We start from the raw sequence: 16150 nt of genomic DNA, 5'->3' as shown, positions 1-16150 counted from the left end.
ACTTTATTAATGTCAGGGAATAAGAACACTTATTAGCAATGATTTATTGGTTTATTTAATATTCATATTACAAAATGTTTGGTTACTGGTTGTAACGGTAAATACTTTAATCCAAAAAGTGATTATGTAGAATGTTTTGAGGACACAAAAAAAACAGACAAAACTAAATGGAGATTTTCCGTCAAAATTCTGTTGATAAAGAATTTATAAAGATAATTTGTTGGTGTGACATAATACAAAATTGTTTATATTTAACTACAAGAACCTTCAAAGGTGTGACTTTTTCTAATGTGCTTCTGCTGAAAAATAAAATAAAAACAAAAGCTTGTTTTCAAACAGAAACTAACAATACCGTAAATGAAAATTACAAATAAAAATCTATCTATCCATCTATCTATCCATCTATCTATCCATCTATCTATCTATAGCGCCCCTTGAGGCTCGGCGGGCGATCACACGGTGACTACGCCAGTTCCGTTTCCACGCTGAGTGTGTGGCTAGAAGGTGCCGCTAGTTTCCGCTCCGCTGATGGTGAATCGCTGCTTCCTGCGGTATCGGGAGGAGGTTTAGATCCCGCAGTGGAAGCGCAGCGGTACATCGGGATTCAGTTTTAACATTTTCTTGTCGAGTCGCGTCCACGGAGGAGCTACTGAAGGAGGAGGGAAGGCAGGAAGGGAAGATAGTAGGAAGATGGCGGCGGCGGCGTCGGCCTCGCCAGGCTCGCCGGACTGGGTCGTGCTGAGAGACGGCTGCCTGCGCTGCGACGAGGAGGGCCTGCGGAGTCTGACCTACCACCCGGCCCTCAACGCCATCCTGGCCGTCACCAGCCGGGGCAGCATCAAAGTCATCGACGGCACCTCCGGGGCTATTTTACAGGCCTCGGCTCTGCACGGTGAGTCTCGGCTCGGACGGGTTCTGAGGGATTTATTCATAGCACAGAATCCTGGGCTGGACCTCTTCGTAGAGTAGAAATATGGGAGATCCTTTCGTCTTATAGCTTGTGATGGAGAAGGAGAGTGTCGAGATGATCCTGATAGACAGTGTTTGATCTTCTGATGGTCCAGTGTTTTGGGATGACTCCTCTATTTGGACTCCTCATGTAGGACTGTCAAAACACTCTGTTCCTTTATCGCTATGTGATATTTCTGGTATGAAGGACTGTGTTAGAGTAATTCTCCTGATAGAGCAGGGTTTTAAGTTCGACACCTTACTATTCAGGCTCCCGATGGACAGTCCATCACTCCTAATAGGTGTATGTGATGATGTATAGGGTTTGGTGAGAGTAATAGGTCTCTCTTGATGGAGTTGCTGCTGTGACAGTCTTCTGGCCTCCTGATACTCACTGTTTAGGGCCTCCTGGATCTGTTGTGCTGCCGGATCACTGTACACACTGCCACGTTTATTCACCGTTTATATACATATCAGTACTGATTGTTTACATTGCAGGCTACTCTTTGTTTTTATAAGTTAAATAAAGCTAATCCAAGACACGACCTAAAAGCTGATGCGATATGTTGGTAAAGCGGTACTAAAGCTAATCCAAACACATCATCTCGTAGTTGTGTGTCTTTCACATACTTGGGTGTCATTGACATCCCAACCAATATCTCGTATATGTCAGTAACTAATATTGCATATTAACATAGGTTTTGGCTTTCAGGGTAAATTATTATTATTTTTTTTACTTTTGGCTCTAAATAAGCTGGTATAGCTTTAGCTAATCATGCTAACGTTAGCCTAGCGACAACTAGCACGTCTGCTACGGATCAGTAACATTGCTCATATTAATGTAACAACTGACAGGTGACAGCTGTCTGTACAGTTGCGTAAAATGTGAATATTATGAATGTGTGTTAATTTTATGATAGTATGTATGTATTGGGAAGGTTCGAGTGCTTTCTCTGCAGGTTTGCTGTTAAACGTGTCATTTTGAATGTAAGAATGAGTCCCAGTGTTACTGTTAGTATGTATTAAAGTGTTTTATCTTTTATTCTGTTTGTTAAATGCTAGAATTAGGCCTTATTAATGAAAGACGTACATAATTACACTAGAGGTGTGTATTGTTGCCTGCAGCTGTAATATTAAGTAAGTAAATGGGTTAAACTGGCACTCTTTCAGACTCATTGAATGTCACAAGATGAGACCGCTAGTCTAAAATGCTATAAAGAAGGGACACTAAAGGATGTAAACGGGTGTCTTTGCAGTGACACACGTCTTTTAAAGGCATCTGTCAAATGTGTGATAATGAACTTTTTTTTTATATATAGCTTTAAGCCCCTTTCCAGCTAAACTCCAGGGCCAGATTGAAAGTATTTTAAACTGAAGGTTGTTATTGTGGAATTTAGTCCAGGACTAATCTGAAAGGCCAGTTTAAAGAGTTAAACTTCATTCATGTCTCCAGCAGAGCACTGGTTGGAATTACAGTAGCTACAGTACATGTGCTGTTTTGTAACCCTCCTCATTTTTGATTACAGCCATTTATCCATGGATGCATATGAAATGCAAGGAATGATTGATCTCTCACCAGAGACACTGTAGCACATAGGATTCTTTGTTGAAAATCCCCTGTGTGCAACAAGAAGTCTGTTCTTCTGGGGAGAGAGTAAGCTTGTGGTTGGGTTACATTAGAGACTTGTGATAGTTGGATATTGTTGAGCTGCAGATATCATGCTCAACTAAAATAGTATGTTTGAAATTGCAATTAGGTTATTTAGCAGGGAGTCTTGGCTGAGATAGCTGCTAGCACATAACAGTCGACTCATGCTTGTTTGGATAATATTGATTGGAGAGGTTTTCCTTTTTTCCCTCCTGTGTGTAACAGCTACTTAGGATTTGCGGGGTGGCTGTTGCTCTTTGTTCCTCCTGTTAAGATGTGAAATTTAAAATACATTAAAGATACAACATGTAGGTATAAATTGCTTTAAAGCATTTTTGATACCAGGTCGTAACACATAGTGGCATTGTATTGTTACTGAAAAATCATATTAAGCTATTTAATATTTTCATATTTTCCTACAGCTTTCTTTAATTCATGCATGTTAAAGGATTCTTGTTTTTTTTTTTTTCTTTGATACAAAGGAACAGAAGATTTTGGAATGACATGCTTATGCCAGTGGCATTTCTCACTTTTCTTCATTTGATGTTTTTCAGTTCTAATTTGTAAAAACAAATTTAGTCTTTATTTCTTTATTTCTTTATTTCTTTTTCTAAGAAACAAGTATTTCAGTTGTACTCTGGAGAGAGAGAGAGAAAATTGAGGGTTAAAATTATCAAAAGTGACACTAAAGACATGCATCATGTTACAAAAGATCTTATGGACTTTTCATAAATCAAAGAATCCTGGGGGGGTTAACAACAATATTTATTAGCATGGCTGTTTTCAACACTGCTAATACTAAGAAATGTTTATTGAGCACCAAATCAGCATATTAGAATGATTTCTGTAGGATCATGTGACACTGAAGACTGGAGCAATAGAGTAAAATTCAGCTTTGACATCATGGGAATAAATTAAAATTTTAAAATGTATTAAAAATAGTAGATGGTTATATTTTATACTGTTAGAATTTTCACAATATTATTCTGTACGTTTTATACAATAAAATGAAGCCTTGGTTAGGCCGTCTTTCCAGAAGATAAAAAAATATGGCATGTTTGTTTGTAAGTCTAATGATCACCCTCTCTTGTTGCATGTGTGTTTTGTGACAGCTAAACCTGGGGGTCGGGTGAGGTGTCAGTACTTCCCATCCGTGGATAAGGTGCTGTTTGTGGACGATTACGCTGTTGGCTGTAGGAAGGACTTGAATGGAATCCTTCTTTTGGACACAGCTCTCCAGGCTCCTGTGTCCAAGCCAGAAGACATGGTACAGCTGGAGCTGCCCGTTACTGAGGTATGCATTTTTTTTTTGTTTTTTTTTTATGTATTGAGTTAATGTATACAGTAAAATGTGACTGATTGCTGAAATATTGCTAAAAGTATAATTTGCAAGTCTATCACCCCAGATGGCAAATGTTATTTGCCCGGTTTATCGTACAGCTGATTAATGCTTTCAGTTGACACATCATTGCTTGACAGCACATAATGTTATAGTCAAAATACTTAATTTTTCATGACTGTTTTTGAAAAACGTCTAAGCTCGGGTCATCTGTCAGCCTTGTGCTTAGGTCAGTTCGGTGTGTTTTAACATATAACAAGTTTCCTTTGGTCAACCAACTCTGCATGACAGGAATTGTTGTTATGCGATTCCTTAGTATGCTGTGTAAGTTACAACTCGGCAAAATGTTGGTTGTTTGAGCATGCTTGTTGATATAGCTATCGCATATCTAGTGTGACAAATAGTGCTATGCAGTCAGACTGGTCCATTGTGTCCTAGGACGCTCTGAAAACAAAACTCCCAGCTCTCACCACTCCCTAGCCACATAAGCTTATGTGTGAGAACCAGTGGATTTTGTAGACTGAGGCCCTGTTTACACTAGTGCGTTTTCGTTTTCAAATGCATAACTTTTACTACAGTTAACGCCTATCGTTTACACTACTCTGTTGTTTTCGACCCTTTTGAAAACGTTGCTGACCCGATTTTAGTTTGAAAACTCTAGGTTTGCGTTTCAGTGTAAACGGACAAAAACACAGACTTTTGAAAACGATGGCGTATAGTTGACGACTGTGTAAACGATAACATCATGTGCATTGTTGTACCCATAGATGTATAGGTAGATTCCCCATTTGATCGCTCCAAGCACGTAGACGCGTCCGCAATCTAAATAATGGGGAATCTACCTATTCGTATCTATGGCTGTAACTGTATGCCTGGTCACGTGATGTGTGTTTTAGGTTTTATAATGTAAACGGGGATTGTTTCTGAAACGCCAGTGTAGACGCGGATCGTTTTCATTCTAAACGCCTTTTTTAAAATGAAAACACACTAGTGTAAATGGGGCCTGATGCTCATATTAACCTGGGATAGCTTGACAGTCAGATATCATGTTGTTTGTGTCTGTTTTGGTGAAAAACGAGGGTCATGTCGGGCACGCTTGATTTGTCTTTTGACTTGTTGAATTGGATGCAGTTAGGGGTGTTGAGGTTTGGTATTAGCTTTATGGTTGATTGGTTGAAAGAGACTAGAAATAAAAATATGGCAGTGGCATGCATATCATTCTTCTAATGCCTTAAATCTTCTTTTGATCTTACATGTGCATTTGTCTGAGATGATATTTTTCAGTACACAATTGAGGCTATTGATGTCAAAACAAACTTCTGCAGGCCATGAGCTGTTCCTCATGGCAGCCAAATCTGTTCTGCTTGGTCACATGAGTTAACTTAGGCACTTCAGTCTGAGACTAGGGAACTCCTGAGTCATGTGACTCAACTTGTTCAGAAAGGCCATTCATAAACATGTACAATGAAATGTGAGTCATCACCGCAGCACTGGAAGTAAATCTGTTTATATAGGATTTTCAAAAGCTTCATGTTGATTGGGATTATCTTATTGTTTTATGGTACTGATTTGAAATGGTAAAATGGATGAGACAGAACATGTTCTCACAAGACTTAAATACCTTTATATTCAGTCTTTCTAATCTCTGGGGCGTTGTTTCACTTTTTTGTGTACTCGTCTAAAATGACATTGCCGTCATGCCAAGTTGTTACTAGAGTTTTTAGGCTCACAAAAATAGCATAAATAGTTGGAAATCTCTAGGTGGAGTCAAGCATAATCCCTGTGATGTGCTTTATTCTTATTGAGAGGTAGGGAGTAATGTAAGGTGTGAGCGCGTCTGAAAAGACACACTGCGTTTTAAGGCCCTTTAACGATTTGTGTCTGTGTTACCCAGTGCATTGAACTCTGAAGCATCAAATAAAATAGGCGTGATGATGAGCTCAGGTTCAAAATTTTTAGTGTTGACCCTGTATTGGTTTTAAATAAAATGTCATTACAAATCAACATGAAATGGAAGAAAGACTGATTCTGTGTGTAATTGGAAGCAAAAGATTGAATCAGGGTAACCCAGGTTAATTTAAAAGTACACTGCAGTTCAAAAGTTTGAGATTGGGAATTATTTTACATTTTTAAGTATCTCACGATGGCTAGAATTTCATTTATTTGATAAAAAAATGCATTATTGTTATGCAATAATTTGACTATTGCAATTAACAGTTTTCATTTTTAATCCATTTTAATTATGTAATTTCAGTCTAGCATGAACCTTTCAGAAATCTTTCTAATATGCTGATTTGATGCTCAAGTAACATTTCTTACTGCATTTGTTTACTGTTGTGCTGATTAATATTTTTGTGGAAACCTAGACATTTTTAGAGGAGCAGCTCTTATATGAAATAGTAATCTTGTGCAACATCTTTATGGTTAAGTTTCCTGTAGTAGAAAGTACTGTCACTCCTGTGCTAATGGTCCTTTGAGATTAGTATCCCTTAATAATCTGAAGCAGTCTAATGGCTTAACACTTCAACACTATCATTTGATATCCACATGAGAAAATACATACTCGATGAGGCCATCACGGTGCAGTTTTGCTTTAAAGGTGATGGACTGCCATCAGCTCCACTCTGTATATAGATGATTGACTTTTTGCTTATATTCTGCACATTTGAGGTTTGAATAAGTGGTAAACATGAAATACGATGTTCCCCTGCAGGCCCAGCAGATGTTGTATGCATGTATGGAGAAGGTGGATGTTTCCAACACAGAGGGCTATGAGCTCTTTCTCACCCAGCTCAAAGAAGGCCTGGAGAATACCTCGCATGAGACGGCGGCCAATCACAAAGTGGCAAAGGTGAGGCTAGCAGGAAGGAGGATCCATCATTCATAAATCAACTCATAAGTTTTTAATCATTAGAATGGTTTTTGTAACCACAGAGTATAATAATATTTCACAATTGCGATTATATGTATTTATTTCAACAATGTCTAATCATTTGACCTTATAGCGCACAATTAAAACTGTATATCACAATGCACCTTTTTGCAATTGTGGCATTAACTATTTAGAGCTTCACTGCTTAGTTACCTTTTAAAAAAAATCTGAAGCAGAAAACAGACTTCCATAGAAAACACATTCTCTCCTATCAAGAATTTTTTAAATTGTATTCATATTCCTAAAGTGTTCTTCAGTCACAGGACTGGTTCTCTGTTTGACACAAACACGCACTCTGGTACTATTCGCCATCCATTCATATTGTGCAGTGCTGGGATTTGGCTTCATGTTTCAGTGCTGCAGAGCTTCTGGCTGCCTTTTCCTTTCTTGAATTTGTGGTTCCCATAAAGTGGAATAAACCTTGTGACACTGAGTGTGTGTGGAGCATGTTTGCTGATGTAATGCAATCTGACTGTGTGTGTTTGTGTTTGATAATAAGCAAGAATAGTTGAGTCATGTAGCATTACAGCGTATAGATTATTCATGAAACGCATCCTTACAGTGACTGATCTGTGCAGACACACACAGGCTGTATTGAACAGCGGTGCGGCAGAGCTCTGAGGTGTATCAGTAGCCCTGCAGTAACAGGAGGATGATCAAAGACTCCCACTAATGCACCTGTGCCAGTGAAATCTGTCTTTATACATACTGTCACGACAGCTACTGTAAGAATGCAAAGTGAAGAGCAGAGAAACACTCAGTTTAAAGAGTAACACATGATTATGTGTGACAGGATTCTCTGCAGCAGAAATTTACTTAATGGATCGCTTGCTTACAATTTTTTCCCTCTCAGGTGCCATTTTGTTCACCTTCAAGAACAAGTTTTAGTTGCAAAGTGTTCTTTTGGTATAATAATCAGCAGAATAGTTTTACATAAATTATTATTATTTTGTTTTATAAATATAAATATTGTCCCAGTAATAATAAAAATACAATAGCAATAAACCGTATACAACAAATATATATAAAAAAAAAAAAACAAATTAAAAATTCTGTAAAAAATCTATTAGTTGTATGTGAAATTAAATTAACTATTTAAAAATAAGTAAAAAATAATGTGCTAGTGATAATACCAATTTAAGCTCTCATTGCTGCAGACACAGAGCAGAGATTTCTTTAGTCTTCTGTGTATAGTATATACAGATTGCAGCTGTGTAATGAGAAAACAAGAGCATCGGTTATCACACCTGCAGTGTGCGGCTCCTTTATTTATTTGCGTTTATAAGGACCTCTCATAAATGCTGATCTAGGATCTGTTTTCGCCCATCTGTGCATGAGTCATATTCGTCTAGATTAAAGGAATGAAACTGATCCTAGATCAGCTCTTTCTTTGTGAGTCTTTAAATAAATGGGCCTCTGCAGTTAATAATGATGGCATGTTTCTCCTCTGCGTCCTCTAAGCCATCAGCATATTACTGCAGTCTGGACCTAGGCATCAGCTCCACGTGGTTAAAAAAAAAGAAAATGAAAGAAGTGTTCCCTTGTGTAGTGATCTAAGCACCCTTTTTCCCATGATTTGGCAGACAACCAGATTGCACTGCTGTAACAATGAGCTTCAGCTACGGTGATCGATTTCTCACTCAGCTCTACATTGACCCCTGTCAGGCCACCACACTGGGTTCTGGAACCTTCCTGGCTCTTTGAAAGTGCACAGATTGTGCATCAGGTTATTTCATGTTTGAACATTGGAGGTTTTTCTGAATGAGAGGGAAAGTTCAAATAAGCCAGGATCGTTGTGAACAAGCTTGTTTAGACTTGTTCAAACACTACAGTTAAAGGAATATTGAAACACTTGGCCTGAAATAAGGCGGCTGAACTTGAATGCTGTTGCTGTGAATGCTGTTGGAATTTAATGTTACCCTACATTTTTCTCACTTTCCAGTGGGCCACCGTGACCTTCCATCTCCCTCATCATGTGCTTAAAGTGGTAACCAATGCCATCGTGAATGAGTTGAAAAAGTTGAATCAGAATGTTGCAGCCCTGTCGGTCGCCTCTTCGGTCATGGACAGACTCTCCTACCTCTTACCAAGCGGCAGGCCAGAGCTGGGTGTTGGACCCGGGCGCTCTGTAGACAGGTAACTACACAAGACGGGGCACTTCAGGGTTTGTTGACTTATTTGTGATGGCATAACCGCATTCAGAATGATAAAATATACCTCAAATAGTGCAGCTTGAGAATTGTGCCATTACTTTTCCATTTCCATTTGTGGACAGTAGGTGAAAAATAAATTAAAGTAGGTTAAAACCACCCAGCACACCTTATGTAACCACACTAAAATACACTGGAAACCGCCCAGAACACCTTATATTTATGGTCCGATTTTCCACAGAAAGTATAAAAAACTATAGTGTATTTGAGGAGTTAGTGATTTGAAGGACTTTACCACCAAAGATTGTTTGACTTTTTTGATATTTACAGGTCTTTGATGTACAGTGAAGCTAACAGGAGAGAGACGTTCATGTCCTGGCCTCATTCTGGCTACAGGTGGGCTCAGCCTGATCCCATGTCCCAGGCAGGCTTTTATCACCAGGTTTGTGTCATTACCATGGCAGTGATTCTTTCCAAATTGACTGTCACCTTTTAAATTTTGCCTTGGCGTTCTGTGCTAAGGTCCTCTTGGCTTTGCTTTTCAAGTGGCGTTTGTTATTTTTGGTTTATTTTTTCGCTGTTTGAATGATTCCTCTTGATGGCCACTGACTGATTGTGAAAGCTTGATTGTATCACTATTGAAAGTGATATCATTTTGAACAGACATAAACTGTGTCATCAAGAATGAAAAACAAATTTCTAATTGTTCCGGCCATAAAAACAACAGAAATAAATCCAGCACATTAACACCAATTAATATTTAAAATGACTATTATGAGATCAAAGGTAATTTTATGAATGCTTCTTTTAGATTTATTGTAATATTAGGGAATTCCTGATGATGCTCTGGTGCATGATGTATTGTCTGTACTTAAGTCATCATGCATGCCAAGGAGGGTTGAGCTGTGCTGGTAACCAAGGAGACCACACTACTCCTCTTACCCATGTTCCCTGTTGCCATGCCAACCGAAAAGTGCCAAAGGAGAACAGTGCTTCTGTGTTGTGGATGAAAGGGTGATGCCACCGCAAAGGGACATTCTGCAAAATGGGAAAACGTGATTAATTATGAACTGAAATATATTTTAAGGTTAGCTCGGACCGTCTAGGTAGACTTTAACCTTTTTAAACCGTTATACCAGATGCATTGGTGTAAGTTAAGGAGTCTTTCATGTAAAGACTTGTGCTAAATGTAACATGCTGAAGAGCAAATCAAATTTGGTTCCCACATACAGAAATTATAAGTGATTATAATTAATTCATGTAATTCTTTTACTTTTGTTTGTGGGTATTGCAGTATTGCTGATGTTGTGCCATAATGTGTTATCTTTGTCCACTTGTATCAGGTCTTTGAACATCTCTCTGCACTGTGAATGGTGCTAACAGCTCTGTCTTCTTCCTTTTAGCCTGCATCTACAGGTGATGACCGGGCCATGTGCTTCACCTGCAGTGTGTGTTTAGTGTGCTGGGAACCTACGGATGAGCCCTGGTGAGAAAGACCCCACTAAAACATGGCCACAATGTCTCACTCACTTTCACATGAACCATAATGAAGGCCAAGAGCTGAGGGATTTCCTTCCTATTGCTATTAACCATAAAACATCTGATATTTTTTTTAGGTCTGAGCATGAGCGCCACTCGCCCAACTGTCCCTTCGTGAAAGGGGAGCATACACAAAACGTTCCGCTATCGGTCACCCTGGCCACCAGTCCAGCCCAGTTTCCCAGTGCAGATGGTTCAGATAAAATTGTGTGCTATGGGTTTGGTAGCTGCCCTCATTTCCTTGCTACGGCAACCAAAAGGGGGAAGATTTGCATCTGGGATGTTTTGAAGCTTATGAAGGTTTGTTGTTCATCACTATCTCTAAAGTGGACGAGAAAGATGCAGTACAACTAAATCTCTGTGCTCAACATTTTTCTCACCTCTGCAGGTGCATTTAAAGTTTGAGGTGAACCCATATGACCCAGCCATCTTGAGGCAGCTGATCCTGTCCAGCAGTGAGCAGCAAAGTCTTACAGGCATAGAATCACGAAGGCCCACGCTTTCCTGGCTAGAGGAGGCCACCTGCTGCTCTGACTTACCCAAACTAGAGGGGGACAGGTGCTAAACCTACTTCTACACACTTGTGGCAAATTATTTAAAGATGTCTTACTCTGTTATTGTGTTTATTGAACATTTCCTGTGTTTTTGTCCCTAGCGATGACCAGATAGAGGACTCGGACAGCGAAGAGCATTCCAGATCGGAGTCGGTCACAGGTAAAAACTATAAAATAGATTTTCATGTCTTAATAATGTTATGTTTCAACACTTGGTTTTCATATCTGCACTTAGTGTTGTCAATAAACACATTATTTATCATTCTCCTGCTTTCCATACGTGTAGGCCAACTGGGTCAGAAAGAGACAATGGAGGTGAGTTTGGGAGTCACGGCTCTCAGTGTCCTACAGCAGCCTGAGAAGTTGCAGTGGGAGGTGGTGGCCAGTGTGCTGGAGGACACCGTTAAAGACCTGGAGGAGCTGGGGGCCAACCCCTCGCACTCACTGGGCCCCCCAAAAGCCGACAAGTCTAAGGAGAGGACAGCCGAGTACCATAACATTCCCTTCCCCTGCCTGCTGGCCGGCGGACTGCTAAGCTACAGGTCAGCAGCTAGTTCTCCACTAGGTCCCCCTCCATCTCGACGCTCCATGGATAGCCCAGTAAGGACCGCTGCCCCTGAGGGGCTTGCACCGGACCAGGGTCCCATGGAGATCGGGTCCTGTAATCCCCTCACAGACCTGGGCTCCCCAAACCTACCACCAGCCACCCCTGTGCATAGGACTATGCCTGTACTACTCCTGTACAGCATCAAGGAAGCTGATGAGAAGTCTTCAGGGAAGGTGTTCACCCAGATGAACAACCTGATGAGCAAAGGGCTTCACGAAGAGGGCTTCACTGTCCCACAGATTATCGAGATGGAGTTCGACTCGCATGAGCAACTGCTGCTGCAGGACCCTCCCATCACATATATCCAGCAGTTTGCGGATGCGGCGACTGGGCTCGGACCTCTGGATGGGGAAAAGTGGAGCTCTTTGGCTCCACGGCCGGGCTCTCTGGTACAGTGCTTGCGCTTGCCAAAAGCGTTGGAGGAAGAGAACCTGTACGTTGACTCCATCACGCCCTGCAGCGATGGATTACACTTGTTAGTTGGTCTTCAACCATGCTCCGTAGAGTCTCTTAGCGCTATCAATCAAGTGGAGGTGTTAAACACACTTAATCGTCTGCATTCAGCCCTCTGTGGCCATCGCAAAGGACAGACACTGGCCAATGGCCATGACGCCCACGCGGGCACCTCTCCTCCAAAGACCCCTCTCATCCTGCCCCCTCATGACCAGCAGCAGCCCCATACTTCCAGACCTCTAGGGGCCAGTGGTGGTGGCGGATACCTTGCACTCTATAAGTTGAATTACTCCACCCGCATTGTGACCCTGGAGGAAGAACCAGTTAAGGTGCAGCAGATTCGTGACCCTCGGGATGCTGTCACGTCTCTCCTCCTCCTGCCGCCAGATGTGCTGGATGGCAGAGAGGATGACGGAGAGGAAACGTCTGAGGAGTCGACACCTTCTGGGCTCAAAAATGGCACGGGGACGGTTGCATCTGCAGTGACAGCTGGCACAAGTATGGGAACTGTCACTGGGAAGGAGAAGAGAGGAGAGGTGGCTGGACTTGGACACCTGGTGGTGACTACACAGGCAGGTTACATCATGATTCTAGACTTGTCCACCTTAGAGGTGCTGGCCAAGGTGGAGCCACTCAAGAAAGAGGGGACAGAGGAGGTGGATCCCTTCGTCTCTGTTACCTACTGCTCAGGCACCGACCGGCTGTGTGCCTGCACAAAAGGTAAGCAATTTATTGACACTTTTATTTGTGATTCAATGAGATTCAATTCATTCTTCTTGTGTTGCTCACTAACAAAGAGATGTGAGGCATGGAAGTTCACTGTTTCTTTCAGTTTAGCTTGCTGCCTACACTTAACTCATCGCCATGGTAACAGTAAGGTTCTCATTAACCATAGTGAGCTCAACCGACTCTTAAACATGGCCGCTGTTTCACTTGCATCCATGAGAAGTGACCTTGGGGAGTCAAGGATTTTCACTGTTCTGGTTTTATGATTTGTATTTCTTTTTTTTTGATTCGCTGAAGTAAACTAAATTAACGGTAAAGTTTATTAATCTGTCTCTCTGGTCTATTAATGCCAGCTTTGCTGTTATGTGTTTTTGAGTATGCATTTTCATTAAAATGTATTCCTGAATTTTCAGCAGCCAGTCCAGTCTTCAGTGTCACATTATCCTTAAGAAATAATTCTAATATGCTGATTTGTGCATTTATTAGAATAAGGGAGAATAGGGTATAACACCCCTGCCTTTCACTTTCATTTTTGTATCTTTTCATTTTTAATTTTAAATACAGTCCGTTACTGTATTTATTGATAAGTAGTTTGATTAAGACAAAAATCTTTGATTAAGACAGGAACCTTTTCATAGAACCAGAACTTACTGTGAAACGACTCACTTTTGGGCATTTTCTCACCACAGGAACTAAGTGCGCAATATTAGCGGACTGCCTTTTTCGAGAACCAAATTAGCTCCTTCTCCGGAGCAGCGTCTAACCAGCACAACTGGTACTAACCGTGACTTAAGTAGATGTTGATTGGCCATAGGCTTTCGAAAACGCCCTCACGCGCCATGATTTAAAACGCAGTGTAACATACTGTAAAAATTGTCTACTTATTTCGAAAGTATGATGAACAGCGATAAATGTACGGATGCTGAAGTTCAGGCACTTGTAGCAAAAGTAGCACTGCCAGTTGTCGTTGGAGATTCTTAATCCTCCTTTCCGTTCTTTCAATCGCTTTAGGTATACGTTGACATTCTATGTCCATTATTGTGAAACCCGCGAGACACAACAAAAACACAGCTCCAATCACAGCATCCTCCATCCTCCTGTTGTTGACGTTATTCTTCTTTGTTAATGTTGTTGAACGCCACGCACAATTGACATTGTTCAGTACATACGGTCGGTGCGAATGCAACCCTTTAAATGGAACTGGGAAATGGTACTTTAGTACTGTACATTTAGTTCTGGAACTAAACCGTGTGGAAGGCAATAATATAAGATGTAATTGCAATTAGGGAGCTGAACAAGTATGAAGTATGATGTGTCTAACATCCTTTATATGCATATGAATAAATAAATTGTGTGGTTTGTTGATGAGGTGTGCCTGTCCTTTTTTTTTTACTTTTACAGGTATCTGACTGTTTAGTGTTCACTTGCAGGCAAAAAAAAGTGTCCAACTCGCATTGGAGGAGGAAACCAGTTAATACCTAGAATATCCTGAATAGCATAGTAGACACACTATTGATTTGGCTTGTGACCAGAACATTGTCTTAAGAATTTTTGCACCATTTTCTCCAGAATATATAGAAAACAATCTACTTTCTAGTTTTGAAAGTATTAAATATTAATATTTTTACTTGTAGTAAACAATGCTACATGCAATTATTTAAATGTTATCCAAGGTTAATTTCTGAAGCTTGTGCACTCGGTCACATAAGTTTGTATTTATTAATTTTTTTCCTATATGAAGGTGGAGAGCTTCATTTCCTTCAAATTGGAGGTGTTTGTGATGATATCGATGACGCCGACATTTTTGTCGACGGACCCCTGTCTAATAGGGCAGAGCAACTACTGGACGGAGCAAAGCCCACATCAAATCCTTCGAGCCCAGGTATCACAGGTGGGTGACGCATGAAAACACAATAAACTTTGTGTGTTTTTGCGTCTGTCTGATAAAGCAGGGTATTAGATGGTTTATTTAATTTGCAGCTTCAGCTATCTCACATCAACACCTTAAAAGTATAGTTCCCCCCAAAAATGAAAATTTTACGTTTATCTGCCTACCCACAGGGCATCCAAGATGTAGGTGACTTTTTTTCTTCAGTAGAACACAATTGAAGATTTTTAACTCAAACCTCTGATTCACCGCAATGTCTGAACTGTCCTGAGCACATTCTCAACTGCCAGCACATGATGTGTATTCTTCTTCTTGCTTCACAGTGGATCAGACGACTTAGTGCATTGCTGCCACCTATCTCTCAAATGGACCATCGACACTCTATCTACAATCTTAAGAAGTGTCAATAGTCCATTTGAGAGACAGGTGGCAGTAATGCACTTATAAGTCTGCAATCCGCCGTAAAGCAAGAAGAAGAAGATGCATCACAAGCGGTTTAAGAAATCAGTTGGTCCTGCTAAATTGAATTTTGTGTAATTAAAACAGCGGACGTGAACTTTCTTGGAAATGTTCCTCTCTGTGGTGTTCTTTGTTCATTGTGTCATCTGATGTTGCATTTTCTCTCTGTGTAAATCACACTAGCAGTAAAATGGTGATTTGCTTCGTACCTGTGGAAATGTTCATTTTAGTAAGCTGTGTGTCTTATTGGCAGGAGTTGACCTCCTAGTGGACCAGCCATTGACGGCAGAGACACTTTCTTCTCTGGTGGAACTAACTCGTTTTGAAACACTGACGCCACGCTTCTCGGCAACCGTGCCCCCGTGCTGGGTGGAGGTGCAGCAGGAACAGCAGCAAAGGCGGCATCCGCAACACCTTCACCAGCAGCACCACGGCGATGCAGCGCAACACACACGCACCTGGAAACTACAGAGTGACAGGTGTGCATTCACAAACAGCCTACATTCTCCCTTAAACAGCATACACCCACCCTCAAAGTATACATGATCATGTATGTATGAAAACAGTTGTAGTTAACTTAGAAATTAAAATTCCCTTGAATTTGCCTTTTTGCATATAAGAGGTCTTTGTACTCTAAAACATCCTGTAAGTTTCAGAACTCAAAACTTTCTCTTTAGTCTAAAAACAGCTTGTATTGAAGCCAATCTGCCAAATATCTCTCTCTCAGCTCCAGCTGGGACGAGCACGTATTCGAGCTGGTCTTGCCCAAAGCCTGCATGGTTGGACATGTGGACTTCAAGTTTGTGCTAAACAGCAGTATTACTAACATCCCACAAATCCAGGTCACACTGCTGAAGAACAAATCACCAGGCCTGGGCAAAGTGAATGGTGAGTCATCCTTAAGCAG

General features: G+C 40.8%; 1 protein-coding gene across 9 annotated transcripts in view; it reads left to right on the top strand.

Moving 5' to 3' along the window:
• Positions 1-457: 457 nt before the first annotated feature.
• Positions 458-16150, top strand: part of LOC113113695 (baculoviral IAP repeat-containing protein 6-like) — an 81535-nt gene continuing 65842 nt past the window's right edge. For 7 of the 9 annotated variants that reach the window (XM_026280098.1, XM_026280103.1, XM_026280101.1 and 4 more), the window contains exons 1-13: positions 459-892; positions 3709-3890; positions 6649-6786; positions 8810-9003; positions 9348-9459; positions 10421-10503; positions 10634-10856; positions 10945-11114; positions 11212-11270; positions 11397-12890; positions 14638-14787; positions 15497-15722; positions 15971-16131. In XM_026280098.1, the coding sequence (XP_026135883.1) occupies positions 691-892; positions 3709-3890; positions 6649-6786; positions 8810-9003; positions 9348-9459; positions 10421-10503; positions 10634-10856; positions 10945-11114; positions 11212-11270; positions 11397-12890; positions 14638-14787; positions 15497-15722; positions 15971-16131 (3394 nt within the window). In that variant the 5' untranslated portion in view covers positions 459-690. Of the gene's footprint in view, positions 893-3708; positions 3891-6648; positions 6787-8809; positions 9004-9347; positions 9460-10420; positions 10504-10633; positions 10857-10944; positions 11115-11211; positions 11271-11396; positions 12891-14637; positions 14788-15496; positions 15723-15970; positions 16132-16150 lie in introns of all 9 variants that reach the window. The other 2 variants (XM_026280099.1, XM_026280096.1) reach the window with 2 other exon arrangements.

This window comes from Carassius auratus, chromosome 14 (assembly GCF_003368295.1).
Source record: "Carassius auratus strain Wakin chromosome 14, ASM336829v1, whole genome shotgun sequence".
NCBI classification, from domain to species: Eukaryota; Metazoa; Chordata; class Actinopteri; order Cypriniformes; family Cyprinidae; genus Carassius; species Carassius auratus.
Note: the sequence above shows the minus strand (reverse complement) of the source record. Positions and strands in the feature narration are given on the sequence as shown.